Source organism: Erythrolamprus reginae, chromosome 9, assembly GCF_031021105.1.
Source record: "Erythrolamprus reginae isolate rEryReg1 chromosome 9, rEryReg1.hap1, whole genome shotgun sequence".
Taxonomy (NCBI): Eukaryota; Metazoa; Chordata; class Lepidosauria; order Squamata; family Dipsadidae; genus Erythrolamprus; species Erythrolamprus reginae.
The window spans coordinates 27934467-27960921 of record NC_091958.1 but is presented as its reverse complement, the minus strand read 5'-3'; the positions used below and the strand labels follow the sequence as shown (position 1 = coordinate 27960921).

The 26455-nt window shown below is 45.0% G+C and overlaps 1 protein-coding gene across 1 annotated transcript in view; it reads right to left on the bottom strand.

Annotated features, from left to right (window-relative positions):
* The window catches only part of PEPD (peptidase D), a 217938-nt gene that overhangs the window by 119287 nt on the left and 72196 nt on the right, over window positions 1-26455 (bottom strand). The window contains exons 7-9 of the mRNA XM_070760680.1: window positions 25907-25951; window positions 8961-9036; window positions 8027-8073 (exon numbers count right to left, since the gene is read on the bottom strand). Coding sequence (XP_070616781.1) covers window positions 8027-8073; window positions 8961-9036; window positions 25907-25951 — 168 coding nt within the window. The remainder of the gene's footprint in view (window positions 1-8026; window positions 8074-8960; window positions 9037-25906; window positions 25952-26455) is intronic.

The window sequence follows — 26455 nt, the reverse complement described above, 5'->3', positions numbered from 1 at the left end:
TCTTTCTCTCTCTCTCTCTTTTTTTCTTTCTCTCTCTCTTGCTATCTCTCTTTCTCTCTCTCTTTCTCTCCCCCCTCTTTCTCTCTCTCTTTTTCTCACTTACTTTCTCTCTCCCTCTCTCTGTCTTGCTCTGTCTGTTGCTCTCTCTCTCTCTCTCTCTGTCAGCAAGGGGACTGCAAGAGCGCTTTCTCCGAGCGCTTTGGGAACACCTGCCCTGCCTCTACTGCAGCCCCCTTGCTGACAGCCCGGGACAAAAGCGCTCCCAGCAAAGGGGCTGCGAGAGGGGCAGGGCGGGCATTCCCGAAGCGCGCAGAGAAAACCCTCTCGCAGCCCCCTGGCAGGGAGCATGGATGAGGAGGAGAAGCCGCAGCTGCCACCACCAATGCAGCCACCGCCACAGGAGAAGTCGCGCCACAAGGCGGGAGGCGGAGGAGGAGAAAGCCAGAGAGGGGGTGGATCGGGCGAGCGGGGGGCAGCGGCGAGAGGCCAAGGGTGCGAGGGGGCCGTAGGCACTGTGGGGAGACGGGGGCGGCCGCGGCTCCCTTTCCTTCCACCTATTTCTACTGCCAGTGCCTCTCTAACCCCCCCCCCGCGAGCTGGCAGGGGGATAGGGAGCGCGCGCAGCACCTCCGTACTTTCGGTGCTCCCCGCCCCCAACTCCAATGCCCGGCTCCTTACACGGCCTTGGAAAAGAATGTGCGGGGGGTTATTTTTGGACGTGCGGCCTTGCGGCCGCGCACCTTAGAGTAAACAGTGCTTCAGGCAAGCTCCTGTGGCTGCTGATTTTGACACAGAGGAGTGGGAGCCATCTGTTCACAGAAGACCAGTCTGGCTGCAGGACAAATCAGAGAGTGAACCAGAAGCAGAGACAGGGAGAGACAGGGAGCAGGAAGGGACAGGAGAGACATAGAGGGAAATGGATTCAGTCAGCTCTCCAGCCAAGGTTCATTTGAATCAGAGGGGAAGAGTTAATGAGTAATGCTATTTTGAATGCTCAGGTCCAGAGAATGCTGAGAAGACAAGAGCAGCTGCGCAAATACAGAAACAAATTATAGGGCACAGGTGATAAGACTTAATGATGCTGCTGTAACCTTGAAAAAAGGGGAAGGTTGGAGAGATCTGTATGGGAGATTATCGTTCAGGGTTGAGGAATGTTTGATGAATTGTGGTTTGGTGCTTGCTGTGGATTTCTGGACATTCTGACATTCCAATTGTGAGTTATTGCTGGCTGCTGTAAGCCTGGAAGGCTCCTGCACTGACTGGAGTAATTAACTCTGATCTATTGACTACTTAAACTCACATTGCTCTGAAACTTCATGGTTTACAGTTTTCTGAACATAAAGAACAATCCTTGTTTGATTTTTACAAAACTGAGTGTGTGTGTTTGATTCATTACTTCGTTCTTGGGTGGCTTGAGGCCAGGCAGAACAATAAATATAGCAAGAAAGATGGAAAATCATTTTCATTTAAGCTCACCTTAGTTGAGGGTTTAATTATTTGCTATTGTTTTCACTTTGTTTTGATTCTGTTTGCTGCCCAGGTCACTCATTGGATGGATGGATGGATGGATCTGGTATTATTAGCATTTAATATTGTCCCCTGCCTCAGTCCAAATTTTATGAAAATATGACCCTTTTGCATTCTCAGTGAACAGCTTTACCTTTAGATTGTACATCAAGGTGCCAAACTGATTTAGAAGGATCTCAGTGTAGCTCTTTTTCCTTAAATGACGTAGTGATTTTGATTAAACTGTCACTCATCCTTGAAATGAATGTCCATTTCATTGTGTAATACACAAGAGTAGCAGGTGTCAAAAAACCTCAGATTCACAAAAAGGGGTGAAATCCAAAGGAAGGGATTTTGTCAAAACTTTTGAGAACTCGAAGAGACAATTTGGAAGAAAAGAGTATTAGAGATGTCAAGAAAATTGAGCCTGTAGACCCTTCTTTTGCAGATGATCAAGATTTTAATCTGGAGTTTAGAGGATAAAAGAATGTTATTTCTGCGCCAACTCAGGAAGCTCAAACTTCCGAAGGAGCTGCTGATCCAGTTCTACAGAGGAATCACTGAATCTGTCATCTGCACCTCTATAACTGTCTGGTTTGGTTCTGCTACCCAACAAGACCAACACAGACTTCAGAGGAGAATCAGAACTGCAGAAAAAACAATTGCTGCCAACCTGCCTTCCATCATGTATACTGCATGAGTCAAAAAGAGGGCTGGGAAAATATTTATTGACCCCTCACATCCTGGACACAAATTGTTTCAACTCCTACCCTCAAAACCTCGCCACAGAGCACTGCACACCAAGACAACTAGACACAAGGACAGTTTTTTCCCGAACGCCATCACTCTGCTAAATAAATAATACCCTCAACACTGTCAAACTATTTACTAAGTCTGCATTACTATTACTACTAGATTTTCCCATCATTCCTACCACCCATCTCCTCCCACTTATGACAGTATGATTGTAACTTGTTGCTTACATCCTTAATATTCCTATTAATATTGATTGTTTATTCATTGCTTATTTGATCCCCATGACAATCATTGTGTGTTTTACCTCATGATTCTTGACAAATGTATCTTTTCTTTTATGTATACTGAGAGCATAGGCACCAAAGACAAATTCCTTGTGTGTGCAATCACACTTGGCCAATAAAGAGTAAAGAAAGAATTCTAAAGAAACCTTTTTCATACACATAGATTGTGCAATTCTAACCCCTATTTCTGGATAGGTCTTACAAGTCCCAATCTTATTGAACCGTGAAACGCTGATCCAGATTGGCTTCTCTGGGTTCCTTAACACTTGTTTTTGAAGATGGCTGAACCCCAGCTTGCTAACTCCGTTCCTCTCCCCCTCCCCCTCTAAGACTGCAAACGGGGTGTCAAACTCAGGGTCCAAGGGCCAGATCTGGCCCACAAGGTGCTTAGATGTGGGCCATGGTGCCTCTACCAGGGAAAATGGAACCCCGTTTTTGCTGGCAGAGGGTTCCGGGAGGCCATCGCAGCCCATTACGGAGCTCATGAACCCATTTTCGCTGGCAAAGCACTCAGGCCACCCCCATAGGCCCCAACACAAGTGACATGGAGCTGGCCACGGCTACCCAGCCACCCAAGCTCAAATGCAATCTTGATGCAGAACTCAATGAAATCGAGTTTGACACCCTCATCTACCAGATGGGGCAGACCCCCTATATTTCTCTGAGACTGCCTATATATCGAATAAATAAAATAAATTTCCAATGTAGCCTCTTTCTGTGATACTCCTGAAAAGAGAGTAACTCCACCAACTCCACTCCACTCTCCCACATGAACACACTATTTCCAATTTTTGTAATTTTGACTTGGATTTGTAACATTTCAAATGAATAGGCTGTATCAAAGATGAAGATGTTTACTTTCCAACTGAATGAAACCATAAACTGAATAAGCCTCCCCTCCCAAGTGAAATCACTGCATCAGATAACAACACAGAGACAAGAAAACAATGCACATTCTTTTGGGTGGTTGCAATCTTCTTTTTCTCTTTGCGCCCTTGAAAAGGAAATGGAATCGAGGGAAGGTGTGAGTCACAATCACAAGGGAGCTCCAGAGATACGGCAACGTAATACCAGCCCATATTTGATGGCCCGAGGCCCATTTTGGGAACCAGGGTGGCAACGAACAGAATCGGCCGACCTCTCAAACTGTCAAGATGCTGTGTGGGCAGCAGCGGGAAGAAGGGAAGGTACACAATCAATATCCAAAGTGAAAGAACAACAACAGACAAAGCAAGGCTGTGCGCTGACATCGCTGCTATTCTGAACAAGTCACCAAGGAGCCCTCACCGCTTCTGGCTTCCTGTCTCTTATTTTGGCTATTGATTTTTCAGAAAGCTGGGATGCACTTTTGTCCTGGAAGCTGAAAAGAGGGGGAACGGAAAGAAAATATTCAGGCAGGCTGAAGGGGCAACTCTGGAAAGGGGGGAGAGGGGGAGTTTTGCCCCTGGGAGGGGGGGAGGGAAGCAAGTTGGGTGCTGATGCTGCACCCAGGGCCAGGATTTCAATGCTGCATCTTTGAAGGAGCTCCCTGGACAGTGTGATGCTTCTTTGACACCTCATTTGCCAAGGTGCCTCTTATTAATTTCCAAGGTGTGATTCAAAGCACAAGATAAAAGCTGAATTGGCTACGCTGCTCGTCTTCATCAATCATTCTGATTCCCAGCTACCGTTGAATAGTCACTCCAAGGACAATTCGGAATATATGAGAAGCAGAAGAATGCAAATCACTAAACCGGTTGGTTTCCTACCTGGAGGCCATCCAATTATGTTTAGACTGCAACTCCTGGAATTCCCAAGTAACTGGCTAAGAATTCTGGGAATTGCAGACCTGAGATAGCTGGAGAGTGCTGGGTGCCAAGCCTTAAACAGCTTGAGAGTAGCAAGAGCATTTGGACTTATATATCGCTTCAGAGTGCTTCCCAGCCTCCTCTACACGATTTAAAGAGTCGGCATCTTGCCACCAACAATCTGGGTCTTCATTTTACCTACCTTGGAAGGGTGGAAGGCTGAGTCGACATGGAGCTGGTCAGGATCGAACTGCTGGCTTTGGGCAGAATTCCTTCCTTCCTTCCTTCCTTCCTTCCCTCCCTCCCTCCCTAGCTCGCTCACTCACTCACTCCTCCCTTCCTTCCTTCCTCCCTTCCTGTTCCTTCCTCCCCTTGTTTTCCTCCCTCCCTCCCTCCTTCTTTCCTCCTTTCCTGGTCCTTCCTCCCCTCGTTTTACTCTCTTCCCCCTTCCCTCCTTTCTTGCCAAGGTTCAAAAGCAATTGTTAAAGTAACACCCATAAGTAGGCTTAGGCTGTTGGTCTGAGCTCCTAGCAATTTGGTTGCAAACGTTTCATCATCATTCGAGAACACATCGTCAGTGTGTTTTGAATTGAATGGTATAGTAATTCAAAGCGCAGTGACAAAGTCTCCTCAAATGGTAACACGGCATTTGCAACCAAACTGCCAACCTCGGAGCTCAAACCAACAGCCTAACTACCAGTCTGAGCTGCTAATGTTCAAAGACATTTCAATAAGTAGGCTTCTTTGACCATTATTCTGTACTTATTAAATTTATCCTGGCTAATAATGAGATTTTTGAAGATTAGCATGTCCAAATCAAAGCTGAATGATTCACTGTGCAAAAAAACAGAAAATAGCTAAATAAAGTTGCTACCTTTTTTTTAAGGTGTATGCATTGTACAAAGGCAGCCAATCCGTCAGTTCTTAACAGCCGAGCAAACCTCTCCCTAACACCAGCTTGGAAAAACAACATTTAATAAATGAGGACTATTTGCACAGCCAGTTCAACTTTGTGACATCCGTCTCTTTTATTGATCGGCCGTTATTTATGGCAATTTAACGACAGGCCATATTGGCTTCTTCCCCAACAAGGTTTCTGAGTCTATAATAGAAAGAGCAATCATCTCAGAAGGGATCTTGGAGGATTTAGCTGTGCCACAGGGTCACAAAGAGTTGTGGCTGGGTTTGGAAGCATCCAGATGCAGACAAAGGAAACAAACAAGGGCAGCAGAAACGGAGCAGATGTTCTCCCCAAGTGAGGGGACCTCAAACTCTGCTTCTGACTTCCACTTCCTTGAAGAAAGCTTTTTCTGCCTCAGCCAGCTCCAACACAGATTGGTGTCTTAATTTTCATGATATCTAAGTTGGCCATAAAATGTTTGCAGAGTCTCCAAACCAGAGATTATCTCCAAAATACCAAAGGGTAAAATGAAATTTTTTTTAAAAAAAAAAAGTTATTAAATTTAACAGTCTGTCAACCTCTGTAACAATTCTGGGGAATGAATAGTGAAATCAATCCTAAAATACAGTGGAAAACTCACATGCCTGGTAGAACAAATTCAGTTCAAAGTGATCCAACACAGAGGACTCATTCTGACCCAGGGGTGTCAAACACAAGGCCTGGGGGCAGCATTTGGCCCATGGTGTGGCCGGATACGGCCCACGGGATCATCCTGCAAAATGTAAGGGGCCAGCGCAAAAAGGAAGCATGCCAGCAGTTTGGGGAGAGGCGTCAAACTAGCCACACCCACCCAGTCAGCCAAGCCCAGTGAGTGACATCAAGAAGGCCTCACCCACCCAGTAAACCATGCCCCCCGCGGTGAACCACAGTCCTGATATGGCCCTCAAGGAAATTGAGTTTGACACCCCCCCTGCTAACCCAAGGCCTGGGATGGGAAGGGGGGAAAGGTCAGGTTTTCATGGGTCTTGTAAATAATGTGTGGGAGTGGGACAGCAAATGTATCCCAGGGAGGGGTGCTGTAAGAGAAACGGTCTTAAGGGAAGAGCTGGATGTTTAGCTTTGCAGTATCGAAGAAGCACATTGCATTGTTTCCTTCACAAGAAGGAAACACATTAAGCAGGAATATCACTCCCCCAAAACTGAAGGGTGTGTGTTTGTGCACATCGATTGTTTGGTGCAATATCCTTCCAATAGTGAGGCCTCTGACAAGGAGATGCATCTGGTAGGTGTTTCATCATCTGTATAATATTTGGCACACCAGAACAGTTTTTCTTTCACTAACTCAAGCTGGGAAGAATCTATTAAAAATCATGCAGCCATTTTGTCTCTTAAGAGCTATTAGGATGCCTCCCTCCCTCTGTTCCTTCCTTCCTTCCTTTTCCTCCCTCCCTCTCTCTCTCTTATACACACACACATACAGACACAAATATTTTGCATCACCTACAACAAATGCTTTATTCATATACAGATACAGTGGTACCTTTACTTACGAACTTAATTTGTTACGTGACCAGGTTCTTGAGTAGAAAGGTTTGTAAGAAGAAGCTATTTTCCCATAGGAATCAATGTAAAAGTAAATAATGTGTGCGATTGGGGAAACCACAGGGAGGGTGGAGCCTTGTTTCCTCCCAGGAGATTCTTAGAGAGGTCCCATCGAGACTTCCGCCTAGGAGATTCCTAGAAAGGACTTGCGGAGGCTTCTCCCCGCCTTTTCTGGCCCTGTCTCCTCTCAGGAGATTCCTAGAGAGGCCCCACGGAGGCTTCTCTCTGCCTTTTCCAGTTATAGTTTCAGAGGCTCGGATTTATAAGTGGAAAATTGTTCTTGAGAAGAGACAAAAAAATCTTGAACACCTGGTTCTTATCCAGAAAAGTTTGTAAGCAAAGGCATTTGTTGGTAAAGGTATCACTGTACATACAGATCTCATGCAGAGGCAGGAAGGTCAGAAGGACACTCCCAAACACCTGATTAGTCGGATTGTAAAAATATATTCTAGGGCGCTAAAATAGAAGCTTTAGTTCCTAACACCAGGGGAAATTTGTCTTTTTCTATGGTTTTAGGCAACCCCTGTGATATGGTCATTTGACCCCCAAAGGTGTCCCGACCCCCAGGTTGAGAACCACTGCTCTATGGTATACGACAAAGGGAAGAATGCAACCATGTGCTGGGTATTACAGTGGCATCAGTGTGACTGCACACATGCTTGTCCTATTAAGTAAAGCAGAGGGGTTCAAGACAAGGTAGGCCATCTTCAATTTCATTAGGAAAACTAACACTGTAGATTGGGATAGAAATACATCAGCAGAACCAGCAACATTTGCTCCAGTTTTAAAAGATAATGAAACAATCCTCCAGCCTATTTTATGGCCGCAATAAATATTTGTGTAACATAACAGGAATAGCCATGATATTCTCACCTATAAAAGATGGTTTATTGAACACCATCAAACACTAATAACAGCTATTAGGGACTGTTTCTGTAAATTACATAAAACTCAGCAAAGAGAATTATATGGCTTTTAAGACATACCTAAAAGCAATTGTCATCTAATAAAATAAAAAGAATTGATGGAATGCCTTTTCTGTATAACAGAGTAATACACCAAGCACCACCTCAAAATAGTTCCTATAATTGTCATTAAATCAATGTCATTTGCCCTTATCTGAAGACTTTCCTGTTAACCTAGAAATGCCTTTCCCTCGTTTTTGCCATAAATGTCAAAAATGCACTTACCTCTCCAACTCATATTCTTTCATGCCAGGTTTTACGGCCTTCATTACCTATAGTCACAAAAGTAGATCTACGGTAAGAAATTTGGCCATTCTTCAGAAGTAAGAATGCAGTAGCTACCATCCCTCCACCCTAGAATAATGTTTGCCACAAAGCCTGGAGTAAACAGGACTATATATGAGTAGTGGTGAAGATATTCATCAGCTACAGTAAAAATTACAGCCATATCAGCAGCGGAAAAAGACCAAGAACTCTCGTTTGCATCTCAGGAGGTTTCATTCCAGGGATCCCAACAGAGATCTGAATAAGGAGGAGCTTTCAAGACAGCTCATTCCTGGACGTTCTGAATCAACTGCTTGTACATCTTCAGTGTCTAATTCAAAAATCTGAATTCCAGGTCAAACAAAAATGTTGGATAACCATCTGTCTGAAATAGTGTAGGGTTTCCTGCCTAAGCAGGGGGTTGGACTAGAAGACCCCCAAGGTCCCTTCCAATTCTGTTGTTGTTGTTGTTGTGATGATGATGATGATGATGATGATGATGATGATGATGATGATGATGATTATTATTATTATTATTATTATTATTATTATTATTATAGAGAGAACAGCTGCAGAAAAAAGAAGCCAGAGTGCGGCATTCACTGGCATCCTGGAAAAGCTTCCTGTGGTGCTAAGTAAAGCCAACTCTCTCTCGCTTTCTCTGATTTCACAAGTGGAGCCATTTTGTTCTCCACACATCAACAGGGAGTTCAAGGGCAATGTAGGATGTATTGCGTGGTTCTATTAAGACGAACATTATCTCCCGATTTTTATCCAAGCTCTTCGTTACTCTGTTACTAAGCAATTCAAGTAGATGAGAACATTTTTCTGGAGAGAAAGAAAAAGTGACATTACACAAAGAAGCAAAAAATTATTACTGCAAGAGATCCATTACCTCTTTATGAGCTTCACTGGAAATTTTATTGGTGTAGCGGAGGACTTCCAACTCCATGTCCGTCTTAATCACGCGGCTTCAAAAAGAAAGAGGGAAGAGGGAAATCAGGTTAACAGTTTCCCCTACAGCTCACAAGTGATTAACGGGAAAGTACAAAGAACAGCCTGGCAACTGAACTTGCAAAGGAATAAAATTATTATATCAAATAAAAGACATTAGGAAACAGAATGTTGATCAGACATTAGTTTACCCAGTACAGTAATCCCTCGCTACTTCGCGGTTCATCTTTTGCGGTTTCGCTACTTCAAGGGAGGGGGGCAGGGGGCGCATGCGTGAGGGGCAGCGTGGGAGTTGTGCACATGTGCGGGGGGAGGATATGGCATTATGGGTGTGGGCACGCGCAGGTGTGCTATCACTATCACACTTTTGGCACCTGAGCCAAAAAAAGTTCGCCATCACTGGACTATGCCAAGCCATCCAAATTCTAGCACAGGATAGGACTTTGGTTATTTTGAAGAAGAGACTGGGCTGCCCACTTGTCTGACGTGATATAGGGCGGTGATGGCGAACGTTTTTTGGTTGGTGTACCAAAAGGTGTGGGTGTGCTAGCATGCGTGCACGTGTCCACACCCCTTCCCTCCCCCCGACACATGCGCACCCCCCTGCACTGCCCCCTGAGCATGCGCACAGTCCTTTCTGAAGCCTGGCAGGTGAAAATAATGCCCAAACGGGCAAACCGGAAGTTTGGGGAAATGCACTTCTGGTTTGCTGTTAAAAAATAGCACAACGGGCAAACTGGAAATTCGGAAAACACATTTCTGGTTTGCCCATTTTGCTGTTTTTTGCACTCCGGGGCTTTCAGGCAACTTCCCTGAACCCCCTGGAGTGCATTTCCCCAAACTTCTGGTTGGTCAGTTTTTGAATATTTTTGCTGCCGGGGCTTCTGGGAAACTTCCCTGTAGCGTCCGGTGGACAAAAATCCTTTCCCAAGATGAAAAATCAGCTGGCGGTTTGGGGCGCTGGAGCTGAAACATGACAAAGTCTCATGTGCCCTCTGACATGGGTTCACATGCCCCCTTAAATATAATGTTTTGAAAGCAGATTTTCCCTGCAGATTTTACTCATAGTCGTTGCCAACTATGGAGGTCTCCTGCTTGAGCAAGGGGTTGGACGAGAAAACCTCCCAAGCCCTTCTGATATTCTATGTTCTATGTTCTCTCTTTTTGGAACAGCATTTCTTAGGTTCCAAAGCAAGAATGCATCCTTAGGCTTTCTAATATTTTCCAGGCATGTCAGATTACAATTCTCATCATTTTACTCTCAAACCTGGGAACTACAGCAGTCTGGAAGATGCCATCTGGGAAATGCTTGCAATTGATGGGATGCACAGACCTGCAAGCACTGTTCTTAAATCCAGACCAGGGGCAAGACCAAAGAGTTACCTGGGCACACCTGATTGGACATATGCACTGCCATGAATGCTGGGGCTCATTAAACTCAATTCAGTTTTAAAGAAAGATGGAGAAAAAATATTATACATGGAAAACCTAAAGACTTCAGGAAAGCAAGAGAGAAGGATGCATTTTGTATACTATGTACTCATTTATTGAAAGAATGGGAGAAAAGACATACAGGATCATACAGAATCTAGTGCCGTCAAAAAGCATTCAAACAAATGTGTGGAGTAATTTTTAAACAGTTTACAAAAATAGACAAGCCCCTCCTTTCTTCTCTTGCATGAACTATGATCCCCAATTAGAATAAGCAGAGATTTTTGGTCTGTCTGCTACCTTTTATTATGAAACTGGTACACAATGCTCAATAAAAATCACTGCAACATCCTCTGATTTTTCTATGAGAAGTCATCACTTCTCTGCCAAAGCAGACTCAAGGCCCCCATCTTAAATGATGCAGGAGACGTTTATAAAGCAATCCCTCACATTTGCTGCAGAAACAAGGCAGCTAAAAACAATATCAGTTTATCACAGTTAAGAAAAGGCCCAATATTGGCAGGGAGGAAAACCCTGCAGAATTCCTTTGATGCATTTCAAACCTGGCAAAATGGGAGTTCTCAGATTTAAGAAACATTTTCTGACGTATTATTCCCTGACAAAATAGATCCCAGGTAACCTACCCACTCAGATTGAAACTATTGTTTTTGCATAAATTTTTCTATGTACTAATTAGATACCTATAATAATTTTTTTAATCGAAATGTTTCCTAGAAAAAGAGTGTTTTAAAAGTACAATTCCTTTTTTGATAATGCAAAAATTAGAGCTCAGTGATGCCAAAACCCCACACCTTTAAATCAAGGCCCAGAAGAAAAGGTTGGTTTGAAAAATGTGCAGAACTTGGTGATTTCTCACAAACTATAGTAATCTTATCTAGATCTCAGTAATAGTGGGGCTTGCCTTCCTGGGCAGATTTGTTGCAGGGATAGAAAGAATTTGATAAATGTTTACAGGTAGTCCTCAACTTACAACTATTATGGTGCCTAGCCATTACGATGGTCAATCATGACAGTCAAAAAAATGGGTCGCTCTTATGACCAATCTGCAGAATCCACATTGCTCTCAACAGCAAAGTTATATAATCACAAGTAGTATGGTAATAACAGAAGGATAGCTGAGTCATGCAGAAACCATACTGAATCAATCAAACGCTTCTATATTTTCAGAGGCATAACAGTTGAGCCCTCAATTGAATTTGGGATAAGGATTTTCTCTTTATACCCCAGAATGATCTGCCTTAATTCCTTTCAGATGTGTGTACCAACTCCCAAAATTCCTAGGAATTCTGAAAACATCAGGAGTCTACCAGATTGGGGACGTTTCTGTTGTGTTCCGCCAACAGCCTGTGAAGCTGGCAGCAGAGTTGGAGAGCGAGGAGGCTGAGGAGGACCATGGACCAGGCCTGGAGTCTGGAGAAGGCTCAGTGCCAGAGCCAAAGATGGGGCCCGGGCCGTCTGGGAGGTCTGTGCTGCATCCAGAGGCTGAAGTGACCGAGGCAGAGGAACAGGGGGAGGCATGCGCAGAGCTGCCAGAAGTCAAAAATAGTTGAGGAAGAATAGGACTACTCGGGAGTAAGGCTTGGAGATGAATGGCCCCTTCCACAGGACATAAAAGAGGGGCAAACAGATGTGATCGTTGTAGAAAGCAACTCAGTTCAATTCTGTTTAGTGTAACTCAGCAACTCCATTTGGACTCCATGCTCTGTTTGGCCTTGCAAAGCTCCTTGCCAATTAGATCTTTGGCAGCGGGTCGAGAGAGATAAAGATTGGTGCTTATCAGCCTTCTCCCGAAAGACTTATTACTGTTGTGGTTGGATCACAGCCAGCTCCTCTGGTGACAGACTTTGAGTCAGAAGAGCCGGGTTAGTCTGAGAATCGGAGAGCTGTGTGACAGTGAGGGGGAAGGAGAGATGGAAGCTGAAGGTTCTGGAGAGTTAGAGATGGAGGCCCCTGCAATGCCTATGGAACCCCCAGCTAGACCCTTGTCTGGGTCGGATGAGGAGGGGGTGATTATATGAGTGGCCCCCGACCAGCTGAGTTAGTCACAGATTCTGAGGAAGATGAATCAGGTCCATCTTGGTACCCTAGGCCAGTGTTCAGAGAGTGAGAGTGAGGGAGAATTGGAACCTGAGAAACACCATTTTCAATCTGCTTTTGATGCCAGAGACTGTAGAGACCCCAAGCCCTTATTAGATGCCAGGATCAGAAGGTCACGAAGCAGGCAGCAATATCTTTATGGGAGAAGTTCTTGAAGGTGAATATATATGAAAGAAAGTCTAGACAGTGAATATCTCTAGGAAACAGTTGACCACACCCAGACAGTATATAAATGAGGTTTTATGGGCAAAGACGTGTGGAGATTTGTTATGGTGGACATCCTAGATCTGGGGTTCCAGAAATGCTTTGCTGGCAAATTGCTATTATCCCTTTAAGTTCATCGTGCAAAGATGCAGTTGTCTGAGGAAAACCTGAAGATTTGTTAGACATTAAAACACTGAGCTCCTTATCTATTAAACAATTTGGTTTCTGGTTCCGGTGGGGGAAGCAGGAAGGAGAGGTGGAATTATCACTCCACCAGACTACGGTTTAACACCGAAAATATAGGAAATTTCTGTCTGAGTCAGTAAACCTGTTTGGAAGTTTGTGGAGGCGAAGTATCCCTGCCGCTGGAAATCCTTGATTCGGCGGTGTTCATGGCAGTGGAGAGCTGTTTGGCCATGAACACGCCTGGAGTCGGATCAGCTGAGACGCGGTAGAATGGCGGCCGTCATTCACAGCAGAGTTGTGCTGCCGGGGGTGAGTTGGATAATGGAAGAATGAAAGACCGTGACAGCCAGGGAGAGGGAGTCAGCCAAGTAGCCAAAAACAACCGGCCTGCGACCTAGACTTCGGGGGAGGTTTTTGGAGGAGGTCTCCTTTAATTGAGGACCCCCTGGAGAAGCCTCGAGCGCACGACGAAGGACGGATGATGGGAGGAGAAAGTGTGTGCCGGGGGAGAGGCGAGAGAGGAACAACGAAGGAGAGGGGGCGAGAGAAGAACGACGCCCGAGATTGCCCTGCCCCCACTACATGGACCCGAGATGCCAAGGAGCTGTATGGTGGGAGCACTCGGCACCGGAGGGCCTGTGGAAGAATAAACTAGTGGGAGGAAGGAGAAGAAAGAGGAAGGAGGGGGCCAGAACGGAGATTGAGGCTCGCCCTATTGAGACCACATGGAGCCTGCATTAAAATCATATAAGACTGCAGAGGGACTGGAGACTTGGAAATACTGCAAGAGCAGAGGAGTGAAAGTGATTCTGGACCCATAGAAAGACCTGAGAGTGCCAGCCAGTGGCAGTGGCTGGCACTAAAGACCCTGAAGATCAATATGCTAGGACTTCTCCCTGAACAATGATCCCTTTTTCCCAGAACTTACCTTTTAGATCTGGTGCTGTATTACTGACTTGATGGACAATTGAATTTTAATTATTTCCTATATTTTCAGCACTTTATAATCCTGCACTTTATAAATTTATTAATTTTTGATAATGTTATTCTTTTAAGACCTTAAGAATAATTTAGTGTAATTTGGTATTCTAGTTTTAAGCTAATTTGATGTTTATATTAATTATTATAAGATTTTATATAGAGTTTTTAGTTATTTATGTTTTCTTTATTTTTTGTTTTAATAATAAATTCAATCTATATTTTAATTAAATTAGTGGGGGGGTTAATTAATGAATAATTGGGGTGAGTTTGGGAACATATATGGAATGAATGACTGGTATGGATGGGATGGATGGGCTGGGGGAGAATATTGCATGGATGAGGTGAATGGAAATCATATGACTGATATAATTGGCCTACCTGACGCTGGAGAGGCAGGAGGGGAGAGGGCATCTATCTCTGGGGTGGAAGAGGGTCGTAATATCCCGGTGTTGCTCGGGAGAGGCAGATATGGCGGGGGCCATGGAGTTAGCCGTTCCATGGGAACGAGGGATCGTTGCTTAATAACGATACCTTGTTCTGGCTCCGTGAGCTCAATCTTGGGCACTGGTGATGAGTGTAATTCTGGCCCTGGGCTCAGGTTGCTGCTGCTCAATGCCAGGTCGGTGGTAAATAAAGCTCTCCTCATCCGGGATTTGATCCTGGATGAGGAGGCCGACCTGGCATGTATTACTGAAACCTGGCTGGGCCCAGAGGGAGGAGTTCCTCTCTCTGAAATTTGCCCAGCCGGGTTTCAGATATGGCATCAACCTCGACCCCAGGGAAAGGGGGGAGGAGTGGCTATTATAGCCAGGGAGAGCCTTTGCCTACATAGACTCATTGCTCCAGAGATTGCGGGTTGCGAGTCTCTCTTGATGAAGTTGGACTTAGGGGTTCAGGTGGGCTTGTTTCTCACGTACCTGCCTTCCAGCTGCGTGTCAAAAGCCCTGCCTTTGCTGCTCGAGGAGATAGCCGGGTTGGCGGTGGAGTTCCCCGGACTTATTGTCTTGGGGGACTTCAACCTGCCGTCACTCGGCAAAGCCTCTGGACTGGCACAGGAGTTCATGGCCACCATGACAGCCATGGACCTGACTCAAGTAGTACAGGGTCCAACTCATGAGAGAGGGCACGCACCCAACATGGTATTCCTCTCTGAGCAATTGAGTAATGGTCTGAGACTAAGGGGTTTAGAAGCATTGCCTTTGTCATGGTCAGACCATTTTCTACTACGGCTTGACTTCCTGGCTCCAATCCTTCCCCGCAGGGAGGCGGAACCGATTAAGTTGTTCCGCCCCAGATGCCTGATGGACCCAGAGGGCTTTCAGATGGCGCTTGGGGTTATTCCAGATGCACTCGTCCACAATTCGGCGGAGTCTCTTGCGGAGGCCTGGAAAAGACTGCAGCGGAGGCTCTTGATCGGATTACGCCTTTGCAACCTCTCCGTGGCGCTAGACCCCGTAGAGCTCCATGGTTCAACTAGGAGCTCCGGGAGCTGAAACGCCAGAAGAGACGTCTAGAGAAGCGATGGAGGAAGAGTAAGTCTGAATCCGATCGAACACTTGTAAGAGCTTTTATTAAGACTTACAAAGTGGGGCTCAAGGCGGCAAGATGCGCGTATCATGCCGCCTTGATTGCATCAGCGGAATCCCGCCCGGCCGCTCTGTTTAGGGTTACCCACTCCCTTCTTAACCAGGGGGGAGTTGGGGAGCCCTTACAGAGTAGTGCTGAGGATTTTAACACGTTTTTCGCTGATAAAATCGCTCGGATCCGGGCGGACCTCGACTCTAATTGTAAAACAGAGTCATCTGACAACGAGTCAGTCGAGGTGACTGGGGCCCGTACTTGTCCACCTGTCTGGGAAGAGTTTGATCTGGTGACACCTGATGAAGTGGACAAGGCCATTGGAGCTGTGAGTTCCGCCACCTGCTTACTGGATCCGTGTCCCTCCTGGCTGGTTTTGGCCAGCAGGGAGGTGACACAGAGCTGGGTCCAGGAGATTGTCAACGCTTCCTTGGGGAGGGGGTCTTTTCCATCACCCTATAAAGAGGCGCTTGTGCACCCCCTCGTCAAGAAGCCTTCCCTGGAATCAGCCGTACTTAACAACTATCGTCCAGTCTCCAACCTTCCCTTTATGGGGAAGGTTGTTGAGAAGGTGGTGGCGCTCCAGCTCCAGCGGTCCTTGGAAGAAGCCGATTATCTAGGTCCCCAGCAGTCGGGTTTCAGGCCCGGTTACAGCACGGAAACTGCTTTGGTCGCATTGATGGATGATCTCTGGCGGGCCCGGGCAGGGCCGCCGATAGACGGGTATTACGGGGAGCGGCGTCCCGGGCCCCGGCCAAATTGGAAAATGGGGGGGGCCCGGGCCCGGTGCCCGCCAAAAACTCCCCAACTCCAATTGAGACAAACTCTGCCTCTGCAGCCCGCACCTTCTTCCCACCCCCAACGAGGAAAGAAGGCAGGGAGGCCGGCAGGGAGGCAGGGAGCCCCGATGGCAGCCGCGGAAGGAGGAAAGACCACGGGGTTGGCTCAGCCCTCTGGAAGCCAAGCCGCGCTGTTGGGGAAGCGGAATTGGGGAAGCCGGGAGAGGGCTGAGCCCGGCCGGCTTCTCCGCCGGCCTTGTGTCCCCCCGAGGATTGCAAGGGCAAGAGAGCCGCGCCTTTCTGCTTCCGGAAGTGCTGGGCCGGGGGTTTGGGGGGGCCATGAACGCCGCCCGGAGCCAATGGCTTCTTTTGGGCTTACAGTACCTGTACTCGAATTCCTGCTGCTGGTAAGCGCGCGCGGGTGGCCGGGTGGGAAGGGCGAGGCGCGAGGGGGAGGCAAGTGGAGAAGCGGAGAGAGAGAGAAGTGGACCAAAAGAAAGAAAAGGGAAAGAGAGGGAGGGAAAGAGAAATGGAGAGGAAGGAGGGAGGGAGGGGAGGGAGGGAGAGAAGGAAGGAAGAGAAAGGAGGGTAGAAAGAGAGGGAGAGAGAGAGGAGAGAGAAAGGAAGAGGAGAGATAGAAAGGAAGAGAGAGAAAGAAAGAGGGATAGAAAGAGAGTGAGAGATGCTCAGTGAGCCTTTCTTTGAAGTTGCCTTTCTTTCTTTCTTTCTCTTTCTCTCTTGCTCTTTCATTCTTTTTTCTTTCTCTTGCTTTCTTTCTTTCTCTTGCTTTCTCTCCTTCCTTCCCTCCTTCCATTTCTTTCATCCCCCCTCTCTATTTTTATTTCTCTTTCATTCTTTCTTTCTCTCTTTCTTGCTTTCTTTCTTGCTCTTTTTCTTTCTCTCTTTTACCTTCCCTTCCTCTATTTCTTCTTTTCTTTCTCCTTCCTACCTTCTTCCCTCCCTCCCTTCCTTCAGTCCTTCCTCTCTTACTCTCCCCTTTCATAAGTTTCCTTGCTTCCTTCCTCTGTTCCTGTCCCTTCCCCCTTTCTTTCTTTCTTTCTTTCCTTCCCTCTCTCCATTTCTTGCTTTCCTTCTCCTTCCTCCCTTGTTTCCTCCCTCATTCCCTTCTTTCACTCCTTCCTCTCTTACTCTCCCCTTTCACACCTTTCCTTGCTTCCTTTGCACCCTTCCTCTGTTCCTGTCCCTTCCCTCCCTCCTTCCTTCCTTCCCACCCTCCGTCCATTCATTCACCCATTCCTCTCTTGATCGCCCCTTTTACCCTTCCTTCCTTCCTTCCGATGTGGGCCCGGGCCAGCAGAGTAGTTTGCTTTTGCACCCCGTCTCGAGCTCCCTTGGTGCCAACCCGGCCCTCCCCACTTCAGAGAGAAGGGGGAGAAAGAGAGAGAGAGAAAGAGAAAGAGAGAGATAAAAAGAGAAAGATAGAGGGAGGGAGGGAGAGAAAGAGATAGAAAGAGACAAAGAGAGGGGGAGAGAAAGAGAGAGAGAAAGAGAGAAAGGGAGATAAAAGAGAAAAAAGAGAGAAAGAGAGATAAAAAGAGGAAGAGAAAGAGAGAGGGGGAGGGAGAGAAAGAGAAAGAAAGAAAGAAAGAAGGGGAGAGAGGGAGAGAAAGAGGTAGAGAAAGTGAAAGAGAGAGGGAGGGAGAGAAAGAGATAGAAAGAGAAAGAGAGAGGTTGGGAGAGAGAAAAAAGAGAGAAAGAGATATAAAGAGAAAGAGAGAGAAAGGGAGAGAAAAAGAGAAAAAGAGAGAGAAAGGGAGAGAAAAGGAGAAAAAGAAAGAAAAGTAGAGAGAGAAAGAGAGACAAAAAGAGAGGGAGAGAAAGAGAGAGAGAGAGATAGAAAAGCAGGTGGGGGGGGCACACCTCTTTTGCCAGCCCTCGGATGGGCCATAGGGATCCGGTGTATGTGGAGGGAGGGGTCCCCAGCTTCTGTTCTGCAGAGGGGAAGCCAAAGCCCCCGCATGGGTTATGCAGAGTGCCAGTGTTTGGGGCAAGGTGGGGGGTGGGGGTCTTCCTTAACCCCCATTTCTTTGGTGGGGCTAAGAGGCCTGCCCAGCAGGGCTGATGTGTTGCGGAAGGTCTTGTCGAGGGAGACCAGTGGAGCCCCCCCCACTCCCATCCCCAGGGAAGGGGGTTCTGGCATCACTGCCACTGGCTTTGGAAAGAAGCCCCCAGCCTCTTCAGGGGGTGGAGGGAGGGGTCCGTAGCACAGGGCTGGACAATGGCTGAAGACAGTTGACTGCAGCCTTCAGAATTCCTCAGCCAGGAATATGAAGAAGACAGTTTGAAAATTTAAAAGGGAAGGAAGGAAGGAAGGAAGGAAGGAAGGAGGGAGGGAAAAGAAAAAGAAGAGAAAAAAGGAAAGAAAGAAAAAGAAGAAAGAAAGAAAGAGGAAGGAAGGAAGGGGAAAAAAACCAAAAGAGAAAAAAGAAAGAAAAAGGGAAGGAAGGAAGGAAGGAAGGAAGGAAGGAAGGAAGGAAGGAAGGAAGGAAGGAAGGAAGGAAGGAAGGAAGAAGGGAGGGGGGCCCCAGACACTTAGGCTGTATGGGCCCCCAAAATTCCTGATGGCGGCCCTGGGCCCGGGACAGGGGTTTATCCTCTGTCCTGGTGCTTCTTGACCTCTCAGCAGCTTTCGATACCATTGACCATGGTATCCTTCTGTGCCGGCTGGAGGGGTTGGGAGTGGGAGGCACTGTTCTTCAGTGGTTCTCCTTCTACCTCTCTGGTCGGTCGCAGTCGGTGTTAGTGGGGGGTTAGAGGTCGACCCCTAGGTCCCTCCCTTCTGGGGTGCCTCAGGGGTTGGTCCTCTCCCCCCTGCTATTCAATATCTACATGAAACCGCTGGGTGAGACCATCCAAGGGCATGGGGTGAGGTATCATCAGTACGCTGATGATACCCAGCTTTACATCTCCACCCCATGTCCAATCAACAAAGCAGTGGAAGTGATGTGCCGGTGCCTGAAGGCTGTTGGGGCCTGGATGGGTGTCAACAAACTCAAACTCAACCCAGACAAGACGGAGTGGCTGTGGGTTTTGCCTCCCAAGGACAATTCCATCTGTCCGTCCATCACCCTGGGGTGGGGGAATTATTGACCCCCCTCAGAGAGGGTCCGCAACTTGGGCATCCTCCTCGATCCACAGCTCACATTAGAGAACCATCTTTCAGCTGTGGCGAGGGGGGCGTTTGCCCAGGTTCGCCTGGTGCACCAGTTGCGGCCCTATTTGGACCGGGAGTCACTGCTCACAGTCACTCATGCCCTCATCACCTCGATGTTCGACTACTGTAACGCTCTCTACATGGGGCTACCTTTGAAAAGTGTTCGGAAACTTCAGATCATGCAGAATGCAGCTGCGAGAGCAGTCATGGGCTTCCCCAGGTATGCCCATGTTACACCAACACTCCGCAGTCTGCATTGGTTGCCGATCAATTTCTGGTCACAATTCAAAGTGTTGGTTATGACCTATAAAGCCCTTCATGGCATTGGACCAGAATATCTCCAAGACCACCTTCTGCTGCACGAATCCCAGCAACCGATTAGGTCCCACAGAGTGGGCCTTCTCCGGGTCCTGTCAACTAAACAATGTCGGTTGGCGGGCCCCAGGGGAAGAGCCTTCTCTGTGGCGGCCCCGACTCTCTGGAACCAGCTCCCCCCAGAGATTAGAACTGCCCCTACCCTCCTTGCCTTTCGCAAACTCCTTAAAACCCACCTTTGTCGTCAGGCATGGGGGAACTGAGATATCTCCCCGGGCCTATATAATTTATGTATGGTATGTTTTAGGTATGTCTGCTTAAAAATGGGTTTTTTTAACTATTTTAAATTTTAAATTGTAAATTATTAGATTTGTCAGGAACTGTTTTTATTGTATTGTGAGCCGCCCCTAGTCTACGGAGAGGGGTGGCATACAAATCTAATAAATAAATAAATAAAATAAATAAATTTGACCGAGAATGCTGCCAACATGGACTAAAAGCCTGACTTTGTTTTGTATAAATCATTGTTAAATATTGATGTGTTTGGGTTGGATTTTCTGCGAGTGGGTGCTCCTCTATTCTGATCCAATCAGTCCCAAAGCAAAACAGGAACCAGTGCATCAGTAGGGAGACTCATACTTGGAATACAGACAGAATGCAAAAAAAAGTCTGGTCTTTTATGGGAAACAGTTGTAAACAGCAGTAATTTTTATATGCTGCTTAAAGAAAGTGCTTGCTTGCTGAAGGACATGCTCCTCATCTTTCTCTCTTGTTCTGGTTGTTTGGAAGCAGCAGAAGCTAGCATGGATTGATGAGCTCAGAGTCTGACTTGGGGATTGGCTTCACTGAGCCACATTATTGCTTAGCATCATGCTTGAGCCTGGTGCCTGAGCATAATCATATTCTATGCTCAGATAAAATAACACATGCCATGCCAAGTCAATACCCACCCGTTAATTGGGATACTAAGTTTGTTATCCATACCTGAAGTTCCTGCCATTCCCCAATTTAACCAGAATTTGAAACCCAAGAGGAAGCCTTGATTTCAGTGGTGAGAAAAGCCAGGATTTGCACTTCTGAAGGAGAAACCAAATGCATGGGGGTAGAATTGCCAGCTCCTGACACAACAGCAGTTACTGCCAGAATAATCCATTGGTCCTAGTGGACGGCCATTTTAATACGAGCCTTTTGGCAGCTTTTGAGAGCATTACAGTCCTGATCAGAATGTCGGATATAGAAAGTTAAACTCCTTCCGAAGCCTACAACCATCTATGGTTATTTCTTTGAAACTCTTCTGACCTAGGCTTCCTGATAAATCATAAAACACCAATGTAGTCCCAAAAAGCCTCTTTTTATTTCAATGGCTGTTAATTCTGTTCATTCACAGCCGTAATTGCTCTGCCTGGCATGACAGCTGAGCAGTAATTAAAGTCAAAATCAAACACACAGACTGGAGTTTCAGAAACACCAAAATATTTTTCCTTAACAAGTTGGCTGAGAGCCGCAATTATGGCAAAATAATGTTTGTTTACTGCTAAAGAGCCTGATAACAAATGTCCCAAAAACCCCAAGGTCTGTAAAAAATGTCTCTGAACTGAAGCAAGGGTACCCACTCTTTTTTGCAATAGCTACAGTCTTTCATAAAACAATTGTCCAAAAGCTGGGTTTCTCCAAAGAAGCAGGGATGTTGGTTTAGAGAAAACTATGGATCTGTTTCTGTTTCTCTGTTAAACCACTGCTGCAAAGAACACTCCTACAAACCTCCCCTTTTATGCATGCTGCGGATTTTCCTTTTCCTCTCAGGTGTGATCAAGATCTTCTCCTGCGTCTGCACAACTGTTCCTGTCTCCCCCTAATCCTTCACACACACACACTCAGGATTGGATCGTACTGATTCCAAATGGAACCATAAATTCTTCAAAGTCTTGGCATTTTCAATTTGGAGAAAACCTCTGTTCCTTCTGCACAACCTCTGGGCTCAAGCCATATATCAAGGGTTACAAGCCTTAATGGGCACCTTCAGAATTTTGAAAGGTGCCCTCCCAAAATGAATATCAGGCAGAGCATGGACACAAACTTGGTGAGATTATCCACATAATCTCTTCCAGGTGCTTCCTTTCATCTCAGCTCACCTTTCTCTTTTTTCCCCAGACCATGGGGAAAAGCATCACCTATATTCGCCAACTATTTCCTATTTGAATGAAGGCATATTGGGAGAGGGGAATCCCAAATAACCTGTTCCTGCTAAAAGCTGAATGTCAGGCCTGTCCCAGCTTGAGCATTCAGGAAAGAAAGACCCCGGATTCCATTTGTAATTAAGGTACACTCTGACTAAGAGCCAAATGGGTACATCTTAAGCACAGCCAGATGTGAGGATTCCGATGAAAACTCAGTAACTTTCTTTACCCCAAGACCCTCCCCACTCGGTCCCGTTGTTTCAGTGTTGGGCTGGTACCGGAACGGGGGAGGGGGACTCTCCATCCCTGTAGCGAAAACGGAGCTGTGTATGCAGCTCCAGCTGACTGGTGGGCGGGTCGGTGCGAGATTCGGCTTCTGCGCATGCGCCAGAAGCCACATTTCATGCGAGGACACGCACACAAGCGAGATTTCAGCAATTTTCAGTGAGAGAGAAACATTTTGCCGTGGCTACCGTCACTTCTAATAAAGGAATCTTTGAGTTAACTTTAGTGGGTTTATTGTGTCTGAGGAGCTGGGCCAGAACGTCTGGAAAGTGAATAGAGTTAGCCCAACAACCTCATCCAGAAATTGTTGGCAGAACACAAGAAGACCACAGATGATGAAACAGTGGAGAACAGAGGATTCCGTTTATTATAAAATTTGGAACTCTTTCTACGACTGGTTTAAGAGAAGAAAAGAAAGTTTAAATTAAAATATGACAATAATAATTTGATTAGATTTTTGGTACAACAAACTTGGTATGATATTTGTGTAATACATATATAGAAGCAAAGATTTTTAGGGAGTTAAGTATCGAATAAAGAGTTCATGCAAGGCAGCTAGGAAATAATTTACTATAGATAAAATATGGATAACCAAAATGATTAACTGTCGATACCGGTTGTATTTGCCAGAATATAAAGATATTCAATAATAGAAGAAGTTATATTTTCCCTCCTCTTATCATGTTGTAAGTTATACATATATTGTTATTTGTAATTGTGTTTTTTTTCTTTTGTTGTTTTGTTTTTGTAATTTGTAAATGTTTTGTTTGTTTATTTTTGGTTGTTATTGTTTTTTAAAGAACCACAATAAAATTTATTTTTTAAAAAAGAAGAAACAGTGGAAAGCCATGGCTTGTTTCACTTTTGCTCCCTGTGAACTCCATGGGGTCTTTTGCTTCTCCCTCAACTGTGCTACATTGTCATCCATGTACTACAAGGGAGGGGTTGGGGAACAGAGATTCAAAGAAGCCCACAATAATTATCCTGCATCAACAGATGGGACAATATACTTAGATTGTCTTTTTCTTTGTCACTTCAAGTATCCTCCTTTGAGCCACGTGAAACTGACCAGTTTGAACAAAAGGGCCTTTATTTTCCAACAGCGGAAAGCTGTTTAATAAGGTGAGTCTTTCAACAAAGAATTAAAAATTAAGCAATATCACCGCTGGGCCACCCTTTAAGACTCTTGATTCTTCTAGGTGGCATCTGCTAATGTCAGACGCCACTGACATTCAAGTGTAATTAAAGAGAACGTCGATAAATTTGCCAGCGGAATGCATCAGAATTAATGCCTTTAAAATGAATCCCCAAAGAAAGCAATAATAGGCTGACATTTATATAACATTACCCATTCTGCCAGACATTCAATTAATACTTCCTTGGGTAGTCAGCGAAAGAACATTAATTATAGTGAATCTATTTGTATTTGTACCTACACAACAGCTAACACTAATGAATTTTACAGCAAATTAACAAGAATCGTTAAGTAGTATTTCATTTTTCTTCCTGAGCTACTATATAATGATCGTTGTCATGAGCTGGGCAAGCAAAATACTTCCTTATAGGTACCAGAAGCGCTCAGGAGACCTTGAGAACCTGCCAGACATGAAATTCTTTTCTCAAAGAGCTCTTTCAGTAGAAGCTGCCATCCAAAATTCCTTGGCCTTTGATAACCCAGCCATTGTATTCTCTCCCCTTTCTCACTTAATGGTAACTGTAATTGGATGCTGCCTTTCAGTATTTATATTGCAGTATTTATCACTGCAATGGAATTTTTTAAAATCTTTTTTTTAAATCAATTTTAAAACTGAAAGCAGCAATTCAATGTACAGCAAGCAATTTTGCTTATTTATTTATGTTCGCAGACTAAAACCATTAGACACAGACTTTTCTGGAAAGCTCCGCTGTTACGTACAAATTTGAAATGTTAACGACCGCCGTGTTAATGAACTGAAGCCTGATGGCCAGGTGTCCCAGGTAGAGAGGAGGGGAGAGACCTTCCTTAAAAGAGGCTTTGCTATCACAAACAGGGGAAGAGCATTTGACATTTCCAGGGCTCCATAGGTTGCATTCCTGCCTGATGGAATCCCTGGCAGAAATCACACATATAACATTATCAAAAGATCAAGAATGTTTTTACACAGGACATTTCTGGGATATTTGGTTATGACCTTTAAAGCCCTACATGGCATTGGACCAGAGTACCTCCGGAACCGCCTGCTACCGCACGAATCCCAGCGACCAATAAGAGTTGGCTTCTCCGGGTCCCGTCGACTAAACAATGTCATTTGGCAGGCCCCAGGGGAAGAGCCTTCTCTGTGGCGGCCCCAGCCCTCTGGAATCAACTCCCCCCGGAGATTAGAACTGCCCCCACCCTCCTCGTCTTTTGCAAACTACTCAAGACCCATCTTTATCTCCAGGCATGGGGGAGTTGAGACACCTTCCCCCAGGCTTTTATATTTTATGTTTGGTATGTATGTGTTGTTTGGTTTTTAAATATGATAGGGTTTTATATGCTTTCTTTTTTAATATTAGATTTGTTTCGCTATAACATTGTTTTTATTATTGTTGTGAGCCGCCCCGAGTCTTCGGAGAGGGGCGGCATACAAATCTAATCAATTATTATTATTATTATTATTATTATTATTATTATTATTATTATTATTACTATTACTATTTCAAACATAAACGAATGAGCTGGAATTTCTGACACAACTGCAGCAATGGCTTCCAGTCCTTTCTTAAAATGTGGAAATGGTATCAACAGACCGGAGGTTGATATGTCAAAAAATTATATTGAGGAGGTATTGGACTCCACACAAAATGGCAACATCAGATGCTCAAGGTTAAGGAATTTGAGAGATCCCTGATACAGAGAATATGGACATGTGATCGTTTAATCTCTTTTGGGGATAATATATTAAAGTAGATTAATATATTTATGGGAAATCTTTAAATGTTAAAGTTGTTAGTGTAATGTTGAATTATATAGCAAAACTATGGAATTTGATTGTTTTATCAGGAATTATGGCTGTATCAAGCAGGCAAAAAGAAATTGGAAAATATCTTATTATTTCATATATCAAGGAAGGGCTGTCAAAAATGTGACATAAATATTGCCCAAAAATGATGTTTTCAACTAATCAACAGATGCAGTAATATGTGTTATTATGGCAAGCATTCTGTCCTATTTTACAATAACATCTTGTATTGTTCATATTATAGTATTGAATTCATCGCTAAAACAGTAATTGTTGATGAATATAAAATATTAGCTATATTTTTGTTTTCCTTCTTAGTCTGTATTTCTAGTTTATATTTTAAATAAATTGAAGGGGTTTTTTTTCTTTTTAAGATTAAACATTGCCTTGTTACAAAAATAAAACGGGGATGGGGAGGCTGATGCTCTATTCCTCCCCTCTCCTTAGGACTCGTCTCCTATGAAAATAGAGGCCCAGTAGTTCTCTGCTCAAAAACAGAGACATCAAGGCAGGGGTCCCCAAACTTGGCAACTTTAAGACTTGTGGACTTTAATTCTCAGAATTCTCCAGCCAGCAATGTTATGCTGAAATTGAAGTCCATGAGTCTTAAAATTGCTAAGTTTGAAGACCTCTGCATCAAGGAATCAACTGGAATATTAATGTGTGGAATGACTTACCATTCTGCAATCTCAGGATGGAGAATTGTATTGTTTACTGTAAACCTACAGGAGGAAAAAAAAAGAAGGTAAGAGAGAAATAAAAATTAATTCTATGAGTGGCTCATCTGGAATTTATTTCTGATCAGGAATTCATACAAGACTTGTACTAAAATATAACTCTGGTTTCAACATATGAAGAGTAACTGCCATGGATAGGATAGATTTTCATTTAATGCAAAGAAGGACTAGGGGTGACAGGATAGCAGTCTTCCAGCATCTCAGGGGTTGCCACAAAGAAGAAAGAGTCACATTACTCTCCAAAGCACATGAGGGCAGGACAAGAAGCAATGGGTGGAAACTAGTCAAGAAGAGAAGCAACCTAGAACTAAAAAGAAATTTTGTGACAGTAAGAACAATTAAGCAATGGAACAACTTGCATTCAGAAGTTGCAAATGCTCCAACACTGGAAGTTTTTAAGAAGAGACTGGATAAACATTTGTCTGAAATGGTATAGAGTCTCCTGCTTGAGCAGGGGGCTGGATTAGAAGACCTCCAAGGTCCCTTCCA